Below are 24,167 nucleotides of genomic sequence, written 5' to 3'. Positions count from 1 at the left end.
GATGAAGAAATTTGTGGATAACGTTAAGTGGCATCCCAGCAGATGATGAAACAGCTGTGTCACCTACATGTGTGCTGTTACTTGATTTTGCGGCAACGCCTAAGGGCTCATCGACTTTACCTGTCTTCTCACGAAGCTTTGCGAACTCAACTGTCCATATATCAATCAACCCAGACATGATTTTTTTTTATTTTTTTTTTAAATAGATTTTAACTCCTGAATGAAGATCTTGAATTGAGACTGAGAAATGAATTGATACTGAGATAGGAAACCATGTAAGACTATTTATAGAATCAGAAGAAGCAGACGGAATAGAAAACAGAACTACTGTTTTCTAAGCAATGCAAAACCCACAGGTCCTAGATCCCCGGGTGTTGGTTTTACTTCATGGGACCAACAGCCGCACACTTTTTCATCTCAATACCGCTGTTTGGGACTTGGGAGTCAAAAGTTCTTTTTGAAAAATGAGAATTTATAATGTTGTTTTAGCAATTAGTGGGGCACTTGATGTGATTAACTAAGGTAAAAATGGTTTCGTTTCACAAAACCTAACAAAAGGCATCACTGGTTTCTTTAGAACACAGAATTTAGTAAATATATACAATGTAAATCACTAAAACTCCTAAACTAATAACCAGATATACAACAGACCTCAGACACCGACTGAAAAGATACAAATTTGCTGTGGATGAGCACAACCCTTCCCTGTGTAATCAATGTATCTCTTCTTGTTAACTATAAACAAAGGACAACTATACTATTTCACTTCTATGTAGTTTTACATGGGATCCATGTATGTGGATTACATCTATGAAGGTAAATGTCCTCAAAAGATGTTATCGTTCTGAGTGTGAAAACCCAAAGCAGGTTCCATCACAAAACCTTGACACACTACTTTCTAACAATGTAGGAAGTAGCTGTAAGCCTGTAACTGAAGGCGGAATTTTCATTGATTTGGTTTTCATGTTCATCAAGTTCTCCGTCTACGAAGATACCACTTGAGAGCATGCCACGCAATACAGGCTTCCGAATGACGACGCAGATAAACCAAGAGAGTTTCAGCGCTGTCCTCCACCCAATTGTGCAAGGGCATGCTTTCATCTGAGGGAGGATCTTGAGTGTGAAGGATGTTTGGACTTCATTCGAGGAAGTATTAGCAAAGTCTTGCTTTTTACTCAAGCTCTCCAGATCAACTGTCAAATATTGCCAGGTCCTCTCAATCTCGGGATACTGCAAAGAATACCTTTCTCCCCATTCTGAGGCATGATAATATGCAAGAGGTTCAAATCCATGGTGTCCAACCTTCATACATGTTACAAAGATTATCCACGCCGGTAGCTTGCTTAAGAAGATAATCCACTTGCTCTGCAATAGTAATTTCCCTACAAAAGGAGCAAATTCAACTTGCTTAAGAAGATAACCAACTTGCTCTGCAATAGCGATTTCCCTACAAAAGAAGAAAATCAAAGATAAAAATAAACAAATCCAACTTGCATGAAATTTCATATACCTGCCCTTTTCAATATCTCGGCCTTCTAGTTTCATATCAACTCGCTTCAGCACCGACAATGCGTACAGGTTTTTACCTAGGGGCAAGAAGAGGAGAAAACATAATAAGAAAAAGTTTACTTTAAAAAGGTTCTTTAGTATGCTCCTAAGTTGGAAATAAAGAACAAAATTGTTGATGTGTACAGTATATGACAGTTAACGAGTTACTTGCAGTAGCAATAAGAGTAACTGTTTTCCGTATTGGAAAAAAAAAACGCAATAAGCTGCAAGGTATAAGAGAATATAGTTAGGAGGGTTTATATCTTACTCCTAGTAATGCGAGTTGCAGCATCCACAGATGGCGCGGGAGCTTCCCTATTACGATAATTCCCTTCGACTCGGTTGACGGCAATTGTTTCATCTCCAATATCAATATTCACCTCCTCTGACTTTTCGTTACCTGAAGAATGTTGAGGATCAACATCGGAAATTTCCCCCTCGACCTCCGCCAAAACATCGGGTTGCTTGTTTTTGACTGGAGTATGTTGTATTAAACTGTCATTGTCCTTGAGCCCTGGATATTGGGATTCTGCCTCTTGATGCGATGAACGTTTGTCGACATTTGAACATCCTGCAACTTCATGGCTACTGAACTCATGATCTGCCTCACCAGCTTCATCATTAACATTTTCAAGAAGACTTGTATCAGCCGAGGTACTCCCAGATTCTGAGTTGCTACTGTAGATGCTGTCAGGAGGAGAGATCCATCCTTCGCCTTGCAACGAGATTCCACTAACATCCGGATTCTCAGGACTACGAGATTGGCTAGTTAAGGGTGATATATTCATCTCCTTGTTGTCCATAATACCTGCATCATCTGTCAGGTCCGACCTTGAAAAAGAAATATCTTGTGACCTTACTTCCTGGCTTTCTCCTAGACCTTCTAGAGCCTGCAGTGGAAAACAAGACATGAAAAATGAGGCACATCACTGATGTCTGTTCTCTTGGTTACTAGAAAGTTTCAAGTTATAATCAAGTTAATAAAAGATAGGTGAGGCAGTGACTTTACTTTATGCAAATTGCCTGCGTGCGTGCTTGCAGTTCGTGCTAATTTCATCAACATGGAATGTAAATCCTTCACGGATAAAGTAAGTGATGGTACCAAGGGCTTCAACGATTGACGAACTTCTTTGAGCTTCAAATAGTAGGACTGATATATAGCTTGCCCATGAATGAGAGGAATATCTATATTGCTCTCTCTGTCCCTAGAAAGAGCATCATTCATGGCAGCTACATCTTTAGATAACACTGATTCAAGAGGCAGAAGTATCACGTTTGCCTGTCAAAGTTTAAAGGCGTTCAAACTTTAGAGAGTATATTTGTTCACAAGAGAAGAAAGCAGAGCTCAAAATATCTCCAGAAGACGGATTTATAATAGAGCTTGAACCACCAAGTTCACAATCACATGTTGACTGCTGTACAATTTCTCAATAAATAAACTAGACAACCGCAGAGTGGAATGAAGAGGGAGCACCTTTGACAAATTTGCCATAAGAGCACTGTGTACTGCAGCAGCTTCTTTTCCCAAACTATGAACATCGTGCAGCCCCTCTGTGATTGCCAGAACCTACATAACAAAATAAACCACGCTTATAACCAATTAAGAGAATGCAAAACAGGAAGAGAACATGTCAACAACTAGGATAGCACCTCAAGTTTCTAACATGAGCAAATTCCAATTTAAATCAGAATTGGCCAAGAGAAAGCAGTAGTCTCATTGTGGAGAAGCAATGAGCTATCAGATAATAGATGAAGTTACTTCGAACCAGTCTGAGCCAAGCAAAAGCATTATTTTCTATTGTATTTAAAATCTACTTTTACCTCTTCAAGCATTGAACCACATTCAGATGTCAAAGCTGTGTGGCCCCTTGTAATGCGACCAAAAGCAGACAGTGCTGCACTGGCTTGCTGGGCATCCCTCGTTGCTACAAGTGTGCCTTGCAAATCACCTGGATGGAAAAGGTCAGCACAATTGTATCCCTATCCATAAACATAATACATCTGTATACATATTTGATTAGAAATGCATTTTCAATTCTATCTTCAGATGCTTAGGGATGAACTCTACTCAGTGTATGGACATTATACTTAAGCCTAAAGTTGGCCCTATATCCCCCCACAATTCGAAATTTTCTTAGATGACAATCCTAATGTATAAACAGGGAAGACTCTCCTAACCAAGACCCCTCACACTAACCAATCTCAAGGAAGAAATTTCTTTATATCATGTATCATGGTCTTCTAGTTAAATGTTGTCACTCGAACTCCTGAATCTACGTCATTAATTTAATTTTATTAAAACCCGTACCTGCTGTGATCTTGGTATTGAAGGGTAGGATGCATTAACCAGAAAAGTCCATATTATACCTGACGCTGACTTTGCTTTAACAGATACAATAGAAAGTTCATTAGTAGCAAAAAAGGCCATTGGCAGCGGCTTCCATACTGCTTTCAGCCACTTCCACTCCTGTTCGGCACCTGGCATACAAAAGAGAGAGCCACGTTATTACTTATATTTTGAAACTTGCAAGCGCCCTACATTTTGGGATAAATATTTCATCAAACAACCATGTGGCAAGCATGGATACTCACGAGTAAATGAATGATAAGTAACATCCAGTCTCGATATGGTTTTCAGGTACGGTTGCTGCCAGTTTCTTTCATCACCAGCACTCCTATCTGGCATCAGGCAGACACCATCTCGAGATGCTTCAAACTCTAATATGGATGTGCAGACTTTAATTATATCTGATGCCTGCTCTTTTGCTGTCCAGAGCAGCTGCCTTCGCAGCATAAGATGATTATGAAATTCTGGGGGGATTCCTGAACTCTTGACTGAAGTATTTCCACTAGGATTTGGACCACCACAAGCCCACCCCATGGCTCTTTCAAGCTGTCCCTCTGCTGAAACAGAAGTCCTTTCACAAGTTTGCAGGCCCTCCACTGATCTGGCAATCGACGAGACTGATGATTTCAAACTTTCCAACAATTTTGATCTGTGAGGTTTAGAATTATGGGGTATACATTATTATCACTACCAAGAAAATCCTGAGAGAGGTCCCTGTTTTTATGTAGATATGGTACGGAAATATTGTGTGACCATTCCATCTGAACAATCTCAAAGATTGTCTTACAAAGAGACTCCTTGATCACTCAACTGTCTTGCCATATGGAAGCTGCTGACCTTGCAGCTCTAGCAGTCTCGTGTGCATTACAGTTCCTCAAGCATAAGCTGCACCTTCTTCACGGTATCAACTTCCCTTCTTAACTGTTCACGGCCAACTTCTTTGATCCCTCAGCAGTTTTTTTAGTGTTCACTTTCTTCTCCAAACAAGCCAGAAAAGCAGGACCTACACGTTCTTTAAGTATTGACCTATATGCTCTTGAAGTTGTGTCTGAAGCTTCTTCTTCAAAACATTGTACAGTTGATCGAACCCGAAACTGTGATCCTAGAAGAAGATTATGTCGTGTATGCAAGAATCAAGAAACGCATCCATGATACCCACTTTCCAGATGAAGAAGCAGTGATTGTTTAGTAAACTGGAGAACTTCCAGACCAAGTCTGCTACTGTATAGCCAGAGGTCATCAAATCAACCACATTAGACGACCCATACGAGTAAGATGGAGGATGGGCACAAGAAGTGGATATAATTTGATCAATAGATTCCAACTCAGAAAAGGGTTCGGCTAATTTAGCCAGAAGGACTTTGCTTCTGAAGATATGTGGATCAGTTCCTTGTTCATTACTAATTAGAGATAGGAAACAGCGTTCAGAAGAAACCAGTGCATTTCTAACATCAAACTCCCTCCTCACTAAAGATGACGTTCGCTTATCCTTCTGACTCCATGTTTGATGGAGCTGATCTAACTGTGCTCGACAATCTTCCTCTTGAGATGCAAGCTCTTCTGCTTCTTCCCATGAAAGATGATCTCTACCCTTAAGTGTAGCCTCTTCAAGAGCCAATTGCCTTTCTGTGATGTGACTAACCTTCGCATAGTAGTTCTGTTCAAGCTCTACCAAGGATGCCCTCTCTAATTCGATATCAACACGTTGTTCGAGTGCCATATCAATCGACCCCCGAATTTGTGAAAGGATCCAAATGCATCCATAACTTCTGAATTGTATGAAACGACTGACCTAATTATCTCGGGAAGAACAACTTCAGTCATTTTTCCAACCAAGATCTTACATGAGAGTAAAGCAGCCTGGAAAATTGAAGCCCAGTTCCCTTCTGAATAATACTTTGCAGGGTCATTATCTGTACTCGTACATCCATGTCAATAAAATGTCGAATCTCATTAATGTACCCTGCAACAAGCAAGCACTTCTCTATTTGCTCCTCAAACTCAGAGCAAATGATTCCTGAATCAGTTGCACACTCTCTTCTGCATCTCCATCCGCTTCTTCCACTAAAACTACTCAAGGTTTCGAGAATCTTACTTTAACTTCAGCATAAAGACCAGTAGCTGCAAGATGTAGAACGATAACTTTTTCCTTCTTCTCTTCGAATTCTTCCTGCAACCTGGGTTCCCTAGTTGTGCCATGTGATACGTCATCTTCTCTCCTTGAAAGACCAGCTGACTGCACATACTTATGAAAGCAGATAAAAGACGATCCTTAGCTTTGGCCTCAGTTTCTGAGCCAAGAGAGTTCACCAGTTCAGAGCACTCTTGCTCGACTTTCTTTATCTCGATAACATATTTCTCCACCATCAGACACAGCTCATCATACCTTCGCTGGACCGAATCAAGAGCATCCCCTTGTGCTTTCACAATTAGGTCAGATGCTTGTCTTCTAGAACGAGAAAGAGTTTCTGATGAAAGTGTACTTAATGATTGCTGGAGAACTTGTGCCCAGCCATGTATCGGACTTGTTGTTATGTAATTCAACGGTAGAGTTCTTTGCAATGCCAGTGCATACGCCTGGAGTGATTTTACTGCACAGGAAAGTCCACCTTCTAAATCGGTTATAAGCTCGGAAACCTCCCTATCCAAATCATTGCATTGTGCTTGTGTTGGCTCAGGGACAATTGTCAATGGGACACTTGTTACCAGGACAGCAGATGTAAGGGATAAAGCCTCTTTCATGCCACTCAACTTCATGCATGCTTGAGCCTCAGGAATTGAACCATTTCGCAAAGCATCTAGAACTCTTCCATGTTGTTCCAGCCATACAGCTGCCTCTTTGGCTTTCTCAGCTGCCGCAGCTTTTGCTTGAGCAAACTCATGAGCCTGCACCTCATAGGAGGCACGTGCTTTCTCTGACTTACATGTTGCCTCTGCAACATTAGACTTTGCAGATGCCTCGTGCAGTACAAGGTTAGATCTCTCTTTGTCAGCACGGTAGAAGATGGCAGAAACAACTTCATATTGGTTAAGAACATCCGAAAACCTCTGGAGTGCAAAAACAACACCGATAAAACAGATAAAGATGCAAACATGGTAAAGTATTGAAACAACAAGACAACAATAAGAGAATGCCTGCGTACCTCAAGCGCACATTCAATAGCAGGTAAGGTAGACAAAAACAGGTCATGGTGTTCCTGCAAAATAATTAAGAGACTTCCAATAACTGATAACAACTAAATTAGACATAAAAACGGTACAATACTCTATGACCACCCGGATACATATGCTGACCATAAGCAGTAGATATTAGAGAATGAACCATCAGATCATAGTACAAGTATTTAAAAGACACCATACCTGTAAAGGTACACGGATTTCTTGAACTCGAGATGCAAATAAACTCAAGCTAACTGCCAACTCCATGCCCTTTCTTTCCTCACCACCAATCGCAGCTTCGTCATGGCCATCTCCTCGTGTCCACTCTACTAGTGGATCCCAAACAAACACCTCTAACAACATTAAGATTATGTCTTTGTTCCTCCTCAAGACACTAATAACTGCTTCACAGTTGGCTCTAAAGGTCCCCTCAATTCCTGTGAACCCCAAGGCTGCTTCAATCATGTGGGTAAGGCGGAAAGGGACAATCTCTGGAATCTTTAACCTTTGCCCCTTGTCGAAGCAAACATTATAATCTATATGGACAATATCTCCACTATAGAAATCCATTAGAATATTATCCAAATGTCTATCCCCTAGGCCCAGTATGTGTCCAACCATGCTCATGGCTGCTACACTACCAGAATACCTGAAAATGACAGTAAAAAGAAGGAAAATGATCATTGCCATGCTGTGCAAATTTTCAGTTCTGTTGATAAATGACAACTGTCATGAAATTTTCTCAAAATCCACGGGACAACCTGTTCTTTATACAAAAATATTCTGAAAATATTTTGTCTGAGTTGGTGGTTTCAGACTTGGTAATCCCACATTTTAAGGTGCATAGGTTGATTGTGTCTTTGACAAATATAATTAAACATACGGAAAGATATGTAGCTTAAATGGGAAGATTCAGAGTACCTCTTTAACTTGGAGCTGAACGCTTTGAATCCTTCACTGGCACACCACATCTCTTGGTGAAGAAGCTGCCTAGGGGTTTCCTTCATAAGATCCAAAAGAACTTTTCTCTTGACTTCATGGGGCCAGTCTCTTCTTGAGATTACTCTCCTTATACCTTTCTCTTTGAGCGCTGGTATAATTTTCCCATAGAACATATCGCTCGGCCGAGGGACAGGTGGAGGAACTGCACTGTGTATCTTGCCAGCACCCATCGCTGACATTTGTGCTGACTGAGCACGGTGCTGCCAAGATTTGAAGACGCTATATATACTTATTACATTGTCAACCCATTGGATAAGACCAGCACGACCACTAATAGGTGTCACGGAATAATAACGAATGCCAAGTGAACGACTACGTGTATCAGGGGAAGAATGCAAAAACCCATTAATAGCTTGCAAGAGCTGCATAATTCTAGCATCAAGACGCAGGTCCTCCCTACCTTTCAGGAGATATGTATACTTCTGGCCATCTGATCCCAGTATAGCAATTTTCTTAGGTTTAGTCTTGGTAGATAGGATAGTGATTTGTTCAGCAAAAGAAGCAATAGTTACAGTTCTCTGATGATTGGTAGAATTCTCAGAAGATTCAGGTGTATTTTGCTTCTCAAGACCAGGCATTGGAACATCAGAGGACGATAGCAGAGACAACTGTGGTGCAACGTCACCCATAATGATTGATGTCTTCCTCTGATAACTTGCTAAAGAAGCTGCAATAGTGTCAAAAGGTCGCCACACATCTCCAAGAGCTGTTGTTGATGCTGGAGGCAACCTAAAGTTTAAAATGGCAGTTTTTAATTGTTCTCCGTACTCCTTATGAAACCATATCTCATGTGGGGTTTCAGGCTTGCGGGAAGTTGAAGCTAGACGACGCTCCAATGCCACAACAATGGGAGCCATCATCGCCGAGTATTTAGCAGCATTTATCTTGTTCTTTTCACTATGGCTAAGAGTGAGATTCTCAGCAATCCGCGAAGCTTCCTCCTTGAGCATATTTATGCGCCTTATAACATCTGTTTTAAAAAGGAATTCAGATAAATAACCAGCAAAGAAGACTCTACAGGACATAAGCTGGTTGAAGACAACTTTCAAAAAAAGAGTATATTGACGAGAAGATATTATGGCTAAGCAAAATAATAAGCCTAAATAGCAAAACCCCATAATTTCAAAACGCATGGTGTAAAATACCTGCATGGAGATCTTGGAGTGTGCTAAGCCACAGTTCCTCCCAAAGAACAGTCACATTTCCCAACTGATTTATCACTAGTTGAACATCCGAAACTAGTTTTGGGTAAAGATTTCCCTGCATTTAACAGAAAACATATCCACAACATTTACTCAGTATTACTATACAAAAGAACAGTTAAGCACGTACAAAAATTAAGAAAATATAATAAAGGATGGATACAATACCAAACAACCAAGTATGTGCTCAAGCTCCTCAGGAGGTTCCCCTTCATAAGTATTTATATCGACAAGTGTAGGGTAAACTATGGACCAAGGATATAGCTTTGCTAGCATCATCAACAGGCCCTCTAGTTGCTTTCGAACTACTTGGTCAGGATGAGAACTTAGCCGAGCAAAAAGCTGGGGAATAATTTCCTACAAAAGAAGAAAAGAATGTTACAATAAATCAACCGACTTTCTGTTGTCTGGAATATCAGTTGTGTGCAAGTGTCCAACAGTTAATTGGGTGAGACACTTTCTGGTTGTACCAAAAGCTCTGGGGTTACTTCCATCAGGGTGGGGGAAAATTTTCTTTCTTTCTTTGCCTATATACCTGGGCTTGTAAGTATCAGGCCTCTTCTTAAAAGAGGTTAAAAAAAAAAATCAGGTTTTGATAGGTACAAGCCGCATCCCAAGATTCTCACCTGCCAGGGTAATAATGGAACTGTGGAAAGCCCAGCTTCAAGCGTGTCTTTTAACTCCACTCCATAATTGAGAAGAATGTTTAACACATATAGCGTCGCCCTGAGTGTGCAGCTTCCGGACTTTTGTTTCGCAGAATCTAGATCGGGGCTTGCGAACTGACCCTCCCATAGCTTGGAGGATGAATGTGAAAGGTATTGCATAAAACCATGGGCCGCATATCCAAACAGTGAAACCCTTCTGCGCTTCAGCGACCGCCAAACCTCAACCAATTCCTGAACTGAAGATAAAATATCAGCTTCATCTAGGCCAGCATCCACGTGGAGGAAAGACTTCTGCAACTGAGAACTTAGTGCCTTAGCGTGGCTTACGTCTCCAGCTTCTTCCACTCGGGGTTTTACCTGTGTAAATTCAATAACCTTCACTACCTGCTCAACCAATTCCTTCACAGAATTCTCTTTTTCCAAATCTTCACCAGAATCAGGTGAAACAACCTGCTCTCCACTTGCAACATTCAGACTGTTTACATCTCTTCTTTTCAGAAAAACCTTTGTTATTATAGCTTCCACTTTGATATCTCTCTGCTGGTCAACTGAAACCTATCAGTTGAATTTCTGGAAGGAGAGTGGGAAAGGAGCATGACTGAAGAAGGATCACGTGGAACAGAGAGGGAGACTCTAGCTTGGCTGTAACACCAAGAGGCATAAGAAACCCATGCTTTACCCATAGTGGGGCAGAAAAGAGAAGACATTTTAGTAACTGTGCCCACAATTTCTTCACGAATAAGACTAAAGCTTGGGGGCGAGGATAGGTTCTGGTTACTGACGGAGACTCCAGATGCACTGTCAGAACAATTACTGAATGTTTTGAGATCTTCATGCATGTTATAAACAACTTTTTCCAAACTTACATCTGCATAATCCCGTCTCAACCAAGTTGAAAGTTTTAAGCATGCCTTAGCCTTCAGATTACTAATGCCAGTGTCAGAAACTGATGTTTCTGGCTCCAACATAAAAGAGTGCAAAAATGACCACAGATTTGTAAAAGCATCTTCAAACTTGTTTCCGGCATACATCAACAGGATACGTTCATACTGTAAACTCTTCAGAAGCAAGTCATGATGCTTTGAATTGGAGAAACTTGAAAGTTGATCGCTGAGATATTGGTACAGACGGTTTGCCATCATCAAATTACTCTGTTTACGAGCTAAACTTATTAGTTTCTGACAGAATTGCAATGTTGTTGGGGAAGCTGGGTGTACGGCATGATAAATACGAAAAACTTTTAACCACAAATTACAGTCTTGACGAACCCTACTAATTGGAGACTGTGCCACTTGATCAAACAAACGTAGACTTGCTAGAAGTTGCTTTGATTCATCTTGGTTTCCACAAAGTTTATAGCCTTCTTCAAACGCGGCGATGCAGTACAACTGGGTAGCATATGGCGCAGTTTCAGTTAAACCATCAAGCGGAAGAACAGATAAGACTTCTTCTAGCATCAAATTGGCCTTTCTATTTCCTTTTGCACCTTATCTACCTTGCCATCGCTATGAAGAAGCATTGCTTGCAGAAGCATCTGCTCACTTCTCTGGAGGGCCAGTTTAGGATCAAGTGTGAGCTTACTGCTACTTTTAGGAGTCAAATCGAGGTATGCCCATGCCCCCGCAACATCTCCTCATCAAACCGGGCTAAAGCATGAAGAGCATTAATTTCATTGCCAGCCGTAGTCAGAGCACCAGAATAACTCTTCCCAGCATACCTAGCACGAAGTGACTGCAACTCTGACAACCAGGATCTAGAGACTTCCAATCAGAAAGCGCTGTATAGCTATCTATCAGGCGTGCTATAACAAACTGCACACCATCAGAACCCATGAACTGAGTGCTTCCTCAGTCTGAAGTAGGTGAGTAAAGTAAGCAGCAGACTTTTCATACTGCCCCTGCGCCTGATATACAAGTCCTGTGATCCATGAAAAGGGGCCAATCACTCCACTATGGCCTATAACCTGGTTTTCCTCCGAAAACAAGGATGAGAATGTCACTGAGACCCATTTTTGAAGTCCAATTAAAGCCTCTGGTTCATAGTTCCTGCACAAAGCCAAGGACGCATGGCGTAAAACCCTGAAAATGTCTCCTGCATATCTAGCTCTTAGACTAAGGAGGTTCTCAGATACCTGAGTCCGAGATTTGTCCTTAAGAGCTGATGTCACATGATTACGAAACTCCTGCAAGCGCAATGCACAAAAATGAAAAGTAGCAGAGTGACAATGCAATGCCAATCCAGCTTCATCATGGGTTCACATATGCGAGAAAACCACTCCTCGCACACCTTCTTATTTGCTCGAAAGAACAAGGAACTCTGCCGCGTAGTACATGCTAAAACAGAAGAGCCCTCATAAGCATTATACATTTTTCTTTAGTGCTTCGACAAAATCCAACAGTAACCTCATGGGCAACAAGTGAGCGCCAGATGAACCCAAAGTCAGGTTACCATCACTTTGTTCAGTTTCTAGCTGAAGCAAATGTGCTATCTCTAGGAGCATGCGCTCCAAGGCTGCGAAAGTTTGAGTGGGTCCACCTAGGTTAGTTCGGACACGGGTTAATGAGCATCTAGCTGCTTCATGTATACACCACCAAACAGCAGCCAGGCTGTTCACAGAGCAAATTTTATTCAGCATGTCACCATCTACATGTATGTCCACCCAAAGACAATCAGCACTGAGAGTTCCTGTTTCTTCCATTTGACTTGGAACAGATTCCTTTGTGGCATGGCATCTATTTATAAGGCGCTCGATCCAAGAAGAAAGGGGCACTTTCCATCTCTGGGAGATGTAACTCAAGATGGAAATAAGTTGCTGTGACTGGATTTGTTGGGGTAACTGCTTGAAAGCAAATACTTTCTTCCAATGAAGGTTCGATCTATTGCCGACCCTGAGAACGCCAGGCCCGGATGAGAAGCTTGCTTCATAATCAATCAGCCCATATGAATAAACTGTAGCAGGCAAGACAAAAGAAAGCACCCTCACAAATGCTTTTTAGTAGCAACATCTGGATCACCAAGTTTTTCAAGGGCGACTTCTGCAATGGAGGAGAAGCTTCCACATATACACAAGTCTTGCTTGCAGTAAAAGTTCCAAAACATATGCGGCATGAAACCTCACCTTCAGTTCCCGATCTGAAGCTGCATCCAGAACTGCAAAAAGCAAATCACTGCAGGGACCAATATGCTCTTGTGCACATAAATAGTTTACCAATTTTGCATTCTCATACGCAGTTATAACAACCTCGCAGAAGCTGCAAACCCATTTTAGGCCTTCTAGTTTAATTGTCAGAGGAGAAGAAGCCTGAAGAGATTTAACAAGAAGGGAGCTGTACTTCCTCAAGTATTCAACAACCACAATACAATGTCCATCATTTGGACCATTTTCACGAAACAGCTTGCCAGCTATAACACCAGTTGAATCTGTCTTGCTTGAGTATTCTGTCATAGCAAACTTGCTTGAAATTTCAACTTTACTGAGCTCACTCAACGTTCTTACAACGCTAACCTGCAGATCCACAAATCCTCGGATAGGAGATTCAAAAGGGTTTAATTTTTCAACAATAAATGATGTCAATTTAATCGACTTCTCTTGGTATGAAAGGGCTATCTTAGGCTGGCCTAACACGCTGACATCACCACCCAAAGGAATACTACTTCGCAAAACTTTCAAGTCAAATTTAACCATTGCTAATAGCTCATGTGCAGAATATGACTTGGAATTTGTGATGCCACTGACTGAATGTTCACGGTAGCTAATATTAGCAAGCATGACCTTTAACAACTCTAGCTCTCGATCAAGGACAAAACTCCCTGTTTAGCAACTTCTCCATTTCCATGTTGAGCAAGAAAAGGTAGGTAGCAGCAGAACTTCCAGTGACAAGGTGACTAGGATGCAAACGCAACTGTGATATAGGTGAACTAAACTGCAGAATTTTCTGAACAGATGATGGATGACACCTGCTTTTTGGAGAGACAATAACTGAAGATTAGTTTTTAGCATCCCATGAACATGAGCCGATGGAACCTTACGAAAACCGAGAGGTGGTGCGATGCTATCATCTCCCAAACTTTGAAACAGGATATCAAAAGCCACTGGATAAAAGTTAGAAAACTTTTCCCCCATAATTTCAGCCAACAGAGTCAAACACCTCCAAGATTCACCAATCCAGTTTGACCACCCAAATTTTTTCCAACCATAGATAGACACGCTAACAACTGTGGAAGCATCCTCGTGAGAGGCTCATTAATCTGCTCAAGTAAATTCATTTCTAGCATTTCCGAAGCCGTGACTTGTAAAACTGTCAGAAAACAGGATAACAAAGCAAGCAGTCTACGAAATTGCTGCGGAGTTCCAGGGCTTCCATCTTGAAGCAAAACCTCCATGTCACCTAGGAACTTTGCCAATAACCCCAACGAAAACTGCAAATTACCCAACCAATGTTTCCTAAACTGCAAAAAACTATCCATTATAACCAACCTATCAGATTCCGGAAGGTCTGGTATTAGTGCCCATCCAAGAAGTAAGTCGATGATATCAAGAAAATGAGGCTGAAAACACCTCACAAACTTAACCGAAATTAAAGTCAATAAACCCAAAAGCTGATGCAATCTATCAAGGAGGTTCTCTCATCCTCAAGAAGCTCTTGACATGATTTAAGTATCGGTAAAACATATCTTTCAATTCCAACTGCATCTCCAGCATTAAGAAACTCTCTAAGTGCTTCCAATGCCAATTCAGCATTCCCATCTCCAACGACAACATCTCTAAGCAATGGAAATGCCCAACCAATAAACCTATCAACTAAACCACCATTAATGACATGATGATTTTGTCTTCCGTTACTTGTTAAAGGGTTTGGACATAACACAGCACACAATCCCCCATATGCAATTGCAGCACATCTCCTAACTGAATATGACCTAAAATTCAAATTTCAATACATCACTTACCATATTAAATAACGCAACTACCAAAACTCAATCACTTCAAACACAAATAAACGCAAAATCCAGGTACATAACAACTTAAATTCAATCAAAAAAAAAATCAACATAAAATTCTGTAGTACTTACTTGTCTAAGAGAAGTTGGGAGAAACCTTGAAAAAGGAAATTAGAAGAGTGAGAAACAAGTAACGAGTTAGGAGGGTAAAGAATGGTTCTATGAAGTGAGTTAATGGCAGCGAGACGAGCTGAATCGTCCTCTTCAGAAACTGTGGTTGTGTTGGTGATTTTATTAGGGTTTGCTGATGATGAAGTGTCTTTGGCGAGTGCAACAGAGAGAAGTCCTGCTAATTGTTGTTGTTGATGATGGAGACCTTGCATCTCTCTCTCCCTTTCTCTACTCCTCTCTCAGTTTCCCATTGTTGTCTTTTTCTTTTTCCCACTTCTTCTTCTTTGTAAATTCTACTCAAAATAATGGCTGATTATTTTGTTAGGAGGACTCTATTTCCCACGCTCGGTGCGAATACTTTCCCTGCAGGGGTGCTATGAAGTATGAACAAATATTTGGTTCGCAAATGGTTGCCTCTAGGCATTCTTTTTTGTTATTTGTGGAAATTATTTCCAGTTAAAGTCTCCCCCAAGTAAGAATGGCTGGAACAAAGTAGGATCCAGAAATAATTACTGGATAAAAAAAAAAATTTATCATGAATCTCTATTTTCGGATCAAAAAATGGCTAGAACAAATTATTTTCGGTTCTTGAAGTTTACTTTCTACTTTATTATGAATGAATTTTATGAGATTTATAAATAAATAAATAAATTGTTGGAACAAAAGTATTTTTGGATCTTCTCCTTTCGCTAAAGGTAATCTCAAGGATTGCAAAAAGATACTTGAAGAAATTATTGATAACAAATTTGACACTGACAGAGAAAAATCCATTATAGTGACTGAAATTGATAATACTTTGTTTCTGCAAAAGAGATAATACCACTTTAGCAGAAACGGAGGGAGTATTAGATATTGATTTGACATTCAGGAAAAAATAATGGAAAACCAACAGTAGAGACCAAACCATTAGACTAGATGATAGAAGTATCAAGTTTTTTAATGATACTACTAAGAAGAGGACTGGACGAAACAAAATTGATTATATCCAAAATGTTGATCGTAATTGGCTTACTGACAAAGTTGAGATTGTTGCTTTACTGGTCATTTTAAGGCTATGGCCACTGCTGAATTGATCCGTAATGAATTTTTAACGTAATTCCTTCTACCATCTATGATGTTGATAACAACATTCTTAATATTATCCCCGAGCCTTTGGAAATCAAAAATGTGCTCTTTAGCATGATTGGTGAAAAAGCTCCTGATCCTGATAGCTTCCCACCGAAAAAAAATCCAAGCTAATTGGGATGTTGTTGGAAATGGTTCAAAACTTCTTCACCTTAGGTTTCCTCCTGAAAAATATAAACTTTACTTTTCTGTCTCTTATTCCTAAAACTATTTACAAAGGGGGAAATTGTTAGAGCATTGCTCGGTTGAACTCGCCAATAGTTGGTATGTCAAGTTTGTTTGTCAAGTTTAGATCCAAAGCTCTAAGTCGCTTGAGTCGATTACTAAAGTCAATTTCGTTAGATTGGACTAGGAACACATAAATGTTAAGACTTGCTCTAGTTACTCATGAAGACCTGAAGATATATCGAAGACAACCAAGACGTCATCCATGAATTCGAGGTTAGTAACTACATACTTGGCTTGTTCCATTTCTATCTTTGTTCTTTGAAGTTTTTATTCATTGAAAACATAACATACGAAGTTTTTTACAATGACTTTAGTATTGGTAACTTGTTCATAATAATATGATCAAGGTACCATTAAGGAATGACTTGTTTCTGCAACTTAAGTGTTTGGATTTACAATGTATAGTTTATCTATGGATTTTGTATTCTTGACACTGCACTAACTGGTAACTTTTTATTAACTTAGTGTGTTGACCTTCCGGATAAATCTAAACCTTGGAATTATGCTTGAAATAAATTTCAAACACATGGTTTAAGGAAGTAGACTTGCAAAACTTGTTTCGTAGTTGAAATTTGGATTCAGAACCGATCATAAGTACATGATCGATCCCTTATGGAAAGGATGGATCCCAAGACCGATCATGACTATGTCTAACTTGTTTTCATGTTTTTGATATGTTTGTTATCTTTGGATTTTTACAGACATTGAGATGTGCACGAGTTAGACTAAAAACGTTCATAAGTGTCGACATGGTGATTTAACATGTATTAAACTCTAATATATCAATGTTCAAGTATATTCCTTTGATACTTAAGGCGAGATCCTGAAACCGATTTTTCAATATCTATTTTGGTATCGAATTATATGCTTACCAAATCCCAGAGGTATGCATATCTTTATTTGAGCATTGCTCGGTTGAACCCACCAAGCGTTGCTATGTCAAGTTTAGTTGTCATATTTTAGTTCCAAAACTCGAAGCTGCTTTATTTGATTACTATAGTCAACTTCGTTAGGTTAGACTTAGAACATAGAAATGTTGAGACTCACTCTTGTTACTGATGAAGAACTTGAAGACATATCGACATCAACGTACATATCATTCTTCAGTTCGGGGTTAGTAACACAGACTTGAATTGTACCATTTCAATCAACGTTTCTTTCAAGTCAGTATTTATTGCAAACATAACATATGAAGTATAATTTGTTTACTTGTTTATAATATCAATGACTTGGCCTTTATACAATGATCAAAGTGTCAAGGAAAGATATATTAGTTGTTTTATACAAGTTTGATATATCGAGTTAGAAAGTATAGTTTATCTATGAACTTCGTAGAATCAACATAACACTAGTTGGTAATTCTTTATTATTTAGTGTGTTGAACTTTAGATCGACTCCGTACCTTGGAATTGTGTTTAGTTACATAGTTTAAGGAAGTATACCTGTGAAACTTATTTCATAGTTGAATAGATGATTCAAAGGATCTACACTAGGACCGATTCCTTTAAAGGATCTTTACTACGACTTATCCTAAGGATCTCTAGTAGGACCGATCCACTAAAGGATCTCTACTAGGATAGATCATACGAAGAAGTATATCTACTAGCACATATCATACAGATATCTAGTAGGACCGATCCTTATATAACCAAAAGTGCATTTTAGATTTGTCTACTATGTTAGGGTTTATGTAAATAGTGAAACGTAGTTTGGTTAAAAAGAAAAGTTCACAAAATGTCGACATAGTATTTGCAACATTTGTTAAACTCTTGTTAAGGCGAGATCCCAAAACCGAAATATTTAAATATATTTTAGATATTCGAATTTAAGTGTTTACCTTTTCCTAGAGGCTTGCACATATCTAGTTATTATATTAGTAAAGTGTATGAATATAAGCCAACAATTGTCTAGTACAGTGGTAAAAGCACCCCATTTCGTCCATAGAGATGGCAGGAGATAAGGAAATTGATTCCCACCAGGGAAGGTTGGATCCCCCATTTTCATTAATTTCCTATATGGATACAGCTGAGATTGGATCTTTTTGATGGGATGGCGGTTGGATTAACAGTGGGGCTAGTCCATCTTGTTAGGTTTGCTCAAGGGGGGTGAGTCTAGCTGTGTCGTATCAAAAAAAAGAAAGTATATTATTATATGCTAGTTAATATTAGTTTGTCAACTAAGAGTGATTTCGGTATATTGGTTGGATTATAGTTGGAATTTGTCAAAACCGAAAATATACATTTATTGCATATTTAAAGTATTTTCGGATTTGGTAATTCCTTGTTGTCCAAACAAGTCTTGGTCAATACTCTATAAATAGTGGATCTTGTATGCTTATAAAATCATCATGCGGCACAGTGCCTAATCATTTGTGTGGGAAGCCCACTCGTTGATAGAGGAAAGTAGTCTAATTATGTGAAATCTCTTGTGTGGCCTTCGTGTAAAGTCTTTTCTGAGATCAAGAAGCTTTGAGTTATACCATTGGTGGGAAAGTAAGTTGTATTGTTATTTTAATTTTTATTATTGATTTGCTTGATTAACGGGGTAGTTATTGTTAATAGATCAAACTTGATTATTTTACGGTTCTTCTCTTCTGATTTAAGGCGACTTGAGTTTATTTGAGGATTGGGTATTTCATATCTATTTTTTGATTCAAGATCTGAAGATATGACTAGTGATCATCCAACATTAACAGACTCCATTATGTGTGTGATCGATTATTAGCAGGAATCAAGTTGTTTGTGCAGGTGATACTTTAAAGATTACAGACTAGAAGATTTTCTTTTTTGGTATTCTGACCAAGGTAGTTAATATCGGTTGTACATGCCGATATTCTCGGTTTTTATAGGGTATCGGAAAAAAACTATACGATACCAAGAATATCGGCGATATAAAGATTAAGCGATAAAAACGGTCGTACCGGCCGATACAGACTGATATATCGGTTATACCGATACATTGATAAAAACGAATCAGGGATTAGACGGTAATTCACCTGCAGGTTTTTATTTACCCTAAATTTTGTTCTGTGTTTCACTCCCATATCCTCTCTCATGCTGCAGCAGCGGCGTGTTTTGTAGTGGTGAAAGAAGTAATTAACCAATCTAGATTTGATTGTTCTTAGTCTTCTCTACGATGCTCGATCCAACTCAATTGGTTATTAATTTTTCGGATTTTCTGACCTAGTGTTGGATTTCAGCAATTTTTCTTTAATCTGGATCATAAGTCACAAATTACTCACATTTTTATTAATGAATAACACCATGTTTAGTGTTTCATCTTGATTTCTGCATGCATGTTCATATAAATAACATCATGTTAGTATTTCATCTTGATTCAAATTGATTTTCTAGCTTTATTTTCCTGTAAATCTAGCATGCAATATCTAATATTATTGGGGTTTTGGATGAAGCCATTTTCTAATTCTAACTGAAACCAGTATCCTAAGTGAGGATGATCATTCTTAGTCATATTTTTCCAGCTCTAGGTCAATGCTTCTTTTCCTGTAAAGCTCAAAGCATGCCATATCTAACTGAATTGGACAATTACTTTGTTATTTTTCTTCTTGTTTGTCAAACTGAATTGGATAATTATTTTATGTCTTCTACTAGTTATTTCTAATTTAATATTGCTCCTCAATCTCAGCTAGATATGGCAAGTGATTTATTAACGGTGGACATTGCTCCTCAATCTCAAACTGCCACTGTATCTCAGACTGCTGGTCAGGATCAAAAGAAAAATATTGCTTGGGAATGGGATAAAAGCACTTCTAAAAGAAACACCCTTATTTGTAAGTTATGTAAGAAAGTAATATCCGGGGGAATCACTAGGTTCAAGTCGTACATATTGAGTAAGCGGGGGGGGGGGGGGGGGGGGGGGGGGTTAAAGGATGTCCTAAATCAAGTAGAGATATTATTGCGAAGATTAGAGATGTTGATATAATAAAGAAGACACAAAAGTTTCATCGGGAACGGATTGATCTGATGTATGCAGTTGCTGATTTTAAAGGAGAATTTGGAGATGACGGAGATATTGAGGTAGAGGAGGTTGAAGCCGATGTCATTGTTCATTCTAAAAGAAAATTTAAAGGCACAAGTAATGTAAGGGGTCCTATTGAAGAATTCATGAAAACTGATTACTCAAAAGTGAAGCAAACAACACTCGAGAGACAAAGTGGTACCAAAAAGAAGCTGAAGGAGAATGTGTGGGATAGCATATCGGCTTGGATGACCAAAAATGATATACCTTTTAATACTGTTTTTTCCCCTAATTTCCAAGTGATGCTCCATTCTATTGGAGATTATGGAAAAGGTATGTCATATAATGCCAATGTTTACTTTTTCAATTTCGTTTTTGTATTTTTGTTTTGTTTCAATGCTAATGTTTCTATAAACTGTTAGATGTTAATAATTTTGCTGGTATTCATATAATAAACTGTTGTATTTTTATGGGAATCATCTAATTGAACATATACTTCAATTATTGAACTTATACTTCACAACATATACTGCACAACTACCTGTCTAGCATTTAGAAGTTGCTGCTAAGGAAGTTGCTGCTTTATGAGGTTTGGAAATTATTGAACATATACTTCCCAACTACATGTCTAAATGCTTCATCTGTAAGAAAGTCATAACAATAGTATCATTTGCTTCATATGTAAGAAAGTCATAACATTTTCATAACAATAATATCCTCCTTGTTCATTCAGAATTTGTGTTTTGTTTCCAAACTAATGGCATAACTACAACTGATGTGTTTGAAGGTTGAATGTCTTAAACTAATGGCATATGTTTTCTCTATCTTTGTTGTTAGCTCTGCCGGCACCATCATATCCGTTCAACTCTCTTCAATAGGCAGCTTGAAGAAATGAAGAAGTTTGTTGAGACGTTTAGACCACATTGGAAGAGATTTGGTTTTTCTATTATGTCTGATGGTTGGACGGATAGAAAAGGGAGTCATCTTATTAATTTCGTGGTAAATTGTCCAAAAGGATCGGTATTCTTGAAGTCAGTCGACGCTTCATCCCGAACCAATGATCAACTTTACATAGCTGAACTTGTTAATGAGGTGATTACAGATGTTGGGATTGGTAACATTGTTCAATTTATTATTGATAACGGTTCTAATTTTAAGGCTGCTGTGAAGCTTTTAATGATTGAACACCCGACACTATATTGGACTCCATCTGCTGCCTACTGTCAACTTAATACTAGAAGATCTTGGTAGAAAGCTTACTCCTATAACAAGAGCTGTCACATTAGGTAAGATAGTTGTTACATATATCAATGCTCATTTTCAAGTGTTAGATTTGATGAGAGAAATGACAGGGCAGAAATAGTTGCATCGATCTGCAAAGACTAGATTTGCAACCCAATATTATACACTTGACATCCTTCTTGAGCACAAAACAGCACTGCAAATGATGTTTGTCAATGATAAGTAGGTGCAGTCTAGCTTAGCTAAGGAAGTTCCGGGGAAGAATATTGTTCAGATTGTTGCTAGTAGTGCATTATGGAGTCATTGTGAATTCTCTTGCAAGGTATTGAAACCTTTAGTGGATGTTGTAAGAATGGTGGATATCGAGCTGAAGCCTACCATGGGTTACATATATGAAGCAATGAGAATAGCAAGGGAACAACTACAAGTAACATTTAGAAAAGATAATGGAACTTTGGACAAGATCATGGCTATCGTTAATGAAAGATGGGAGGACCAGTTAGATCACCCTGTCCACGTAGCAGCTTGGTACTTGAACCCGTCCATATTTTACAAAATCCCGCGAGAATATATGGATAGTAGCTCAAAGTATGCTAAGATAAAGAGAGGAATTTTTAACGCAATGGAAAGGCTTATAACTGATGATGATGAACATGATAAGGCTAGAGGTGAGCTGAGAAAGTACAGTGATGCAATTGGGGAGTTAGGATCGTGAGCTGCCATGAGAGCAAGAGATACTAAATCACCTTGCAAGTATTTTATTTTCTAAAAATAGATAACAACAAAATTTGGTTACTGCATATTAGTTCGGGGCTAGGGGTAACTGCATATTAAGTCAAAATTTGGTTACTGCATATTAAGTTGATTGTTTTTCATGACAGATGACCGGTGGATCACGAATGGCGGAATGGATGTTCCAAACCTCCAAAAATTTGCGATGGGGGTCTTAAGCCAAACGTGTAGTGCTTCATCGTGTGAGAGAAATTGGAGTACTTTAGGCAATGTGAGTATTAAATTCTTCTGTAACTGTCGGTGGTATTACTTCTAGACTAGGACTGGGTATGCAACTGTAATTGTTGGTACAGGTGCAGTAGGATTTTCGAAAACTTCGATACATACTTTCTTCTCACCTGAATAGACTTTCTACCATGGCACACTTCACCTTTCCTGTGCAGTAGGATTTTTGTCATGACTATGTTTCTTTCTATGTCCAGTAAAGTTTCACCTTAGGTTGACTGCGGACAACCAATGTTTTTATTACAAAACATACAACTGCTCAGTTTAACCAAGACTTGTTGTCTTTTTAATGATCAGATGCATACAAAGAAGCGGAATCGTTTCTTACAACAAAAGTTGAATGATTGTGTGTATATTCAATACAACAATAAATTGCAACGTAGATACGAGGAGATACAAAGGCATAATTCTGGGGGTCCTGAAATCCCTATTTTCTTTGATGCAGTTGTAGAAGAAGATAATTGGTTGGACCCTGAGAACTTAAATGATTTTCCTCATCGAGCCGATGAGTTTACTTGTGCTCAAGCAAACAGTGTCATGGGTATTAGTCCAGGACCTGTCACAAGAAGTAGCCGACAAGTATCTAATAGACGCTCTCCAATTGATTCCACAATAGATGAATTTGATTCGGATTTCAACTGCGAAGCTCGAGGACCTGCCAGTATGGGTTATGGTGTTGGACGTCCTTTGGCTGATTTTGCAAACGCTATTATGGATGATTTACTTTAGAAATATAACTTATGGCAGTATGTAATGTGATACTGACTTCTAGAAATGTAAGTAATGTCATACTCGGTATATCACTAATATTTTTGTCTTTTGATTTCTTGAACTGTAAGTTCAAGAAAGTAACTCTACTTATTTTGCTAACCCCATATAATGGTGGATGTAGACTGTAGTTACTGTAAATGTATGTAATATTGACGGGCTAAGACACTACTCTAATCAACCATCTCTTATTTTGTAAGGTTGAAATATGTTTATTATAGATATTATTTTTCTATCATGGTTCTATAAATATTACATATTTAAAAAATTTCTAATGATGTATCGCCGATAAATACAGGTAGTATCTTTTGTATAGGTGTATCGGACCCGACCGATACGATACCGATAGACGTTGTTAACTACCTTGATCCTAAGTGAGGATGATCGTTCTTAGTCATATTTTTCCAGCTCTAGGTCAATGTTTGTTTTCCTGTAAAGCTCAAAGCATGTCATATCTAACTTAATTGGATAATTACTTTGTTATTGTTCTTCTTGTTTGTCTAACTGAATTGGATAATTACTTTATGTCTTCTACTAGTTATTTCTAATTTAAAATTGCTCCTCAATCTGAGCTAGATATGGCAAGTGATTCATTACCAGTCGACATTGTTCCTCAATCTCAAACTGCTACTGAAGCTCAGACTGCTGGTCAGGATCAGAAGAAAGATATTGCTTGGGAATGCGTTGAACGCACTTCTAAAAGAGACACCCTTATTTGTAAGTTATGTAAGAAAGTAATATCTGGGGGAATCACTAGGTTCAAGCCGCACA

General features: G+C 38.8%; 1 protein-coding gene and 1 pseudogene across 1 annotated transcript; one reads left to right on the top strand and one right to left on the bottom strand.

The window, feature by feature from the left end:
- Positions 1 to 513: 513 nt before the first annotated feature.
- Positions 514 to 15,515, bottom strand: LOC113347523 (annotated as a pseudogene).
- Positions 15,516 to 21,963: 6,448 nt separating this feature from the next.
- On the top strand, positions 21,964 to 23,357 carry LOC113347517. The gene is made up of 3 exons (XM_026591195.1): positions 21,964 to 22,279; positions 22,493 to 22,614; positions 22,926 to 23,357. Exons 1-3 carry the CDS (start codon positions 21,964 to 21,966, stop codon positions 23,355 to 23,357), a joined length of 870 nt encoding a protein of 289 aa, XP_026446980.1.
- Positions 23,358 to 24,167: the final 810 nt, after the last annotated feature.

Source organism: Papaver somniferum, chromosome 1 (assembly GCF_003573695.1).
Source record: "Papaver somniferum cultivar HN1 chromosome 1, ASM357369v1, whole genome shotgun sequence".
Taxonomy (NCBI): domain Eukaryota; kingdom Viridiplantae; phylum Streptophyta; class Magnoliopsida; order Ranunculales; family Papaveraceae; genus Papaver; species Papaver somniferum.
The sequence above is the reverse complement of the archived record's forward strand: the minus strand, read 5'-3'. Positions and strand labels throughout refer to the sequence as shown.

Excerpts from the sequence above, each read along its gene's own strand:
- LOC113347517 (XM_026591195.1), top strand. The coding sequence starts at position 21,964 with ATGGTGGATATCGAGCTGAAGCCTACCATGGGTTACATATATGAAGCA. Across the intron at positions 22,280-22,492 it reads TGAACATGATAAGGCTAGAG|ATGACCGGTGGATCACGAAT; the intron begins GTGAGCTGAGAA and ends TTTTCATGACAG. Across the intron at positions 22,615-22,925 it reads ATTGGAGTACTTTAGGCAAT|ATGCATACAAAGAAGCGGAA; the intron begins GTGAGTATTAAA and ends TTTAATGATCAG.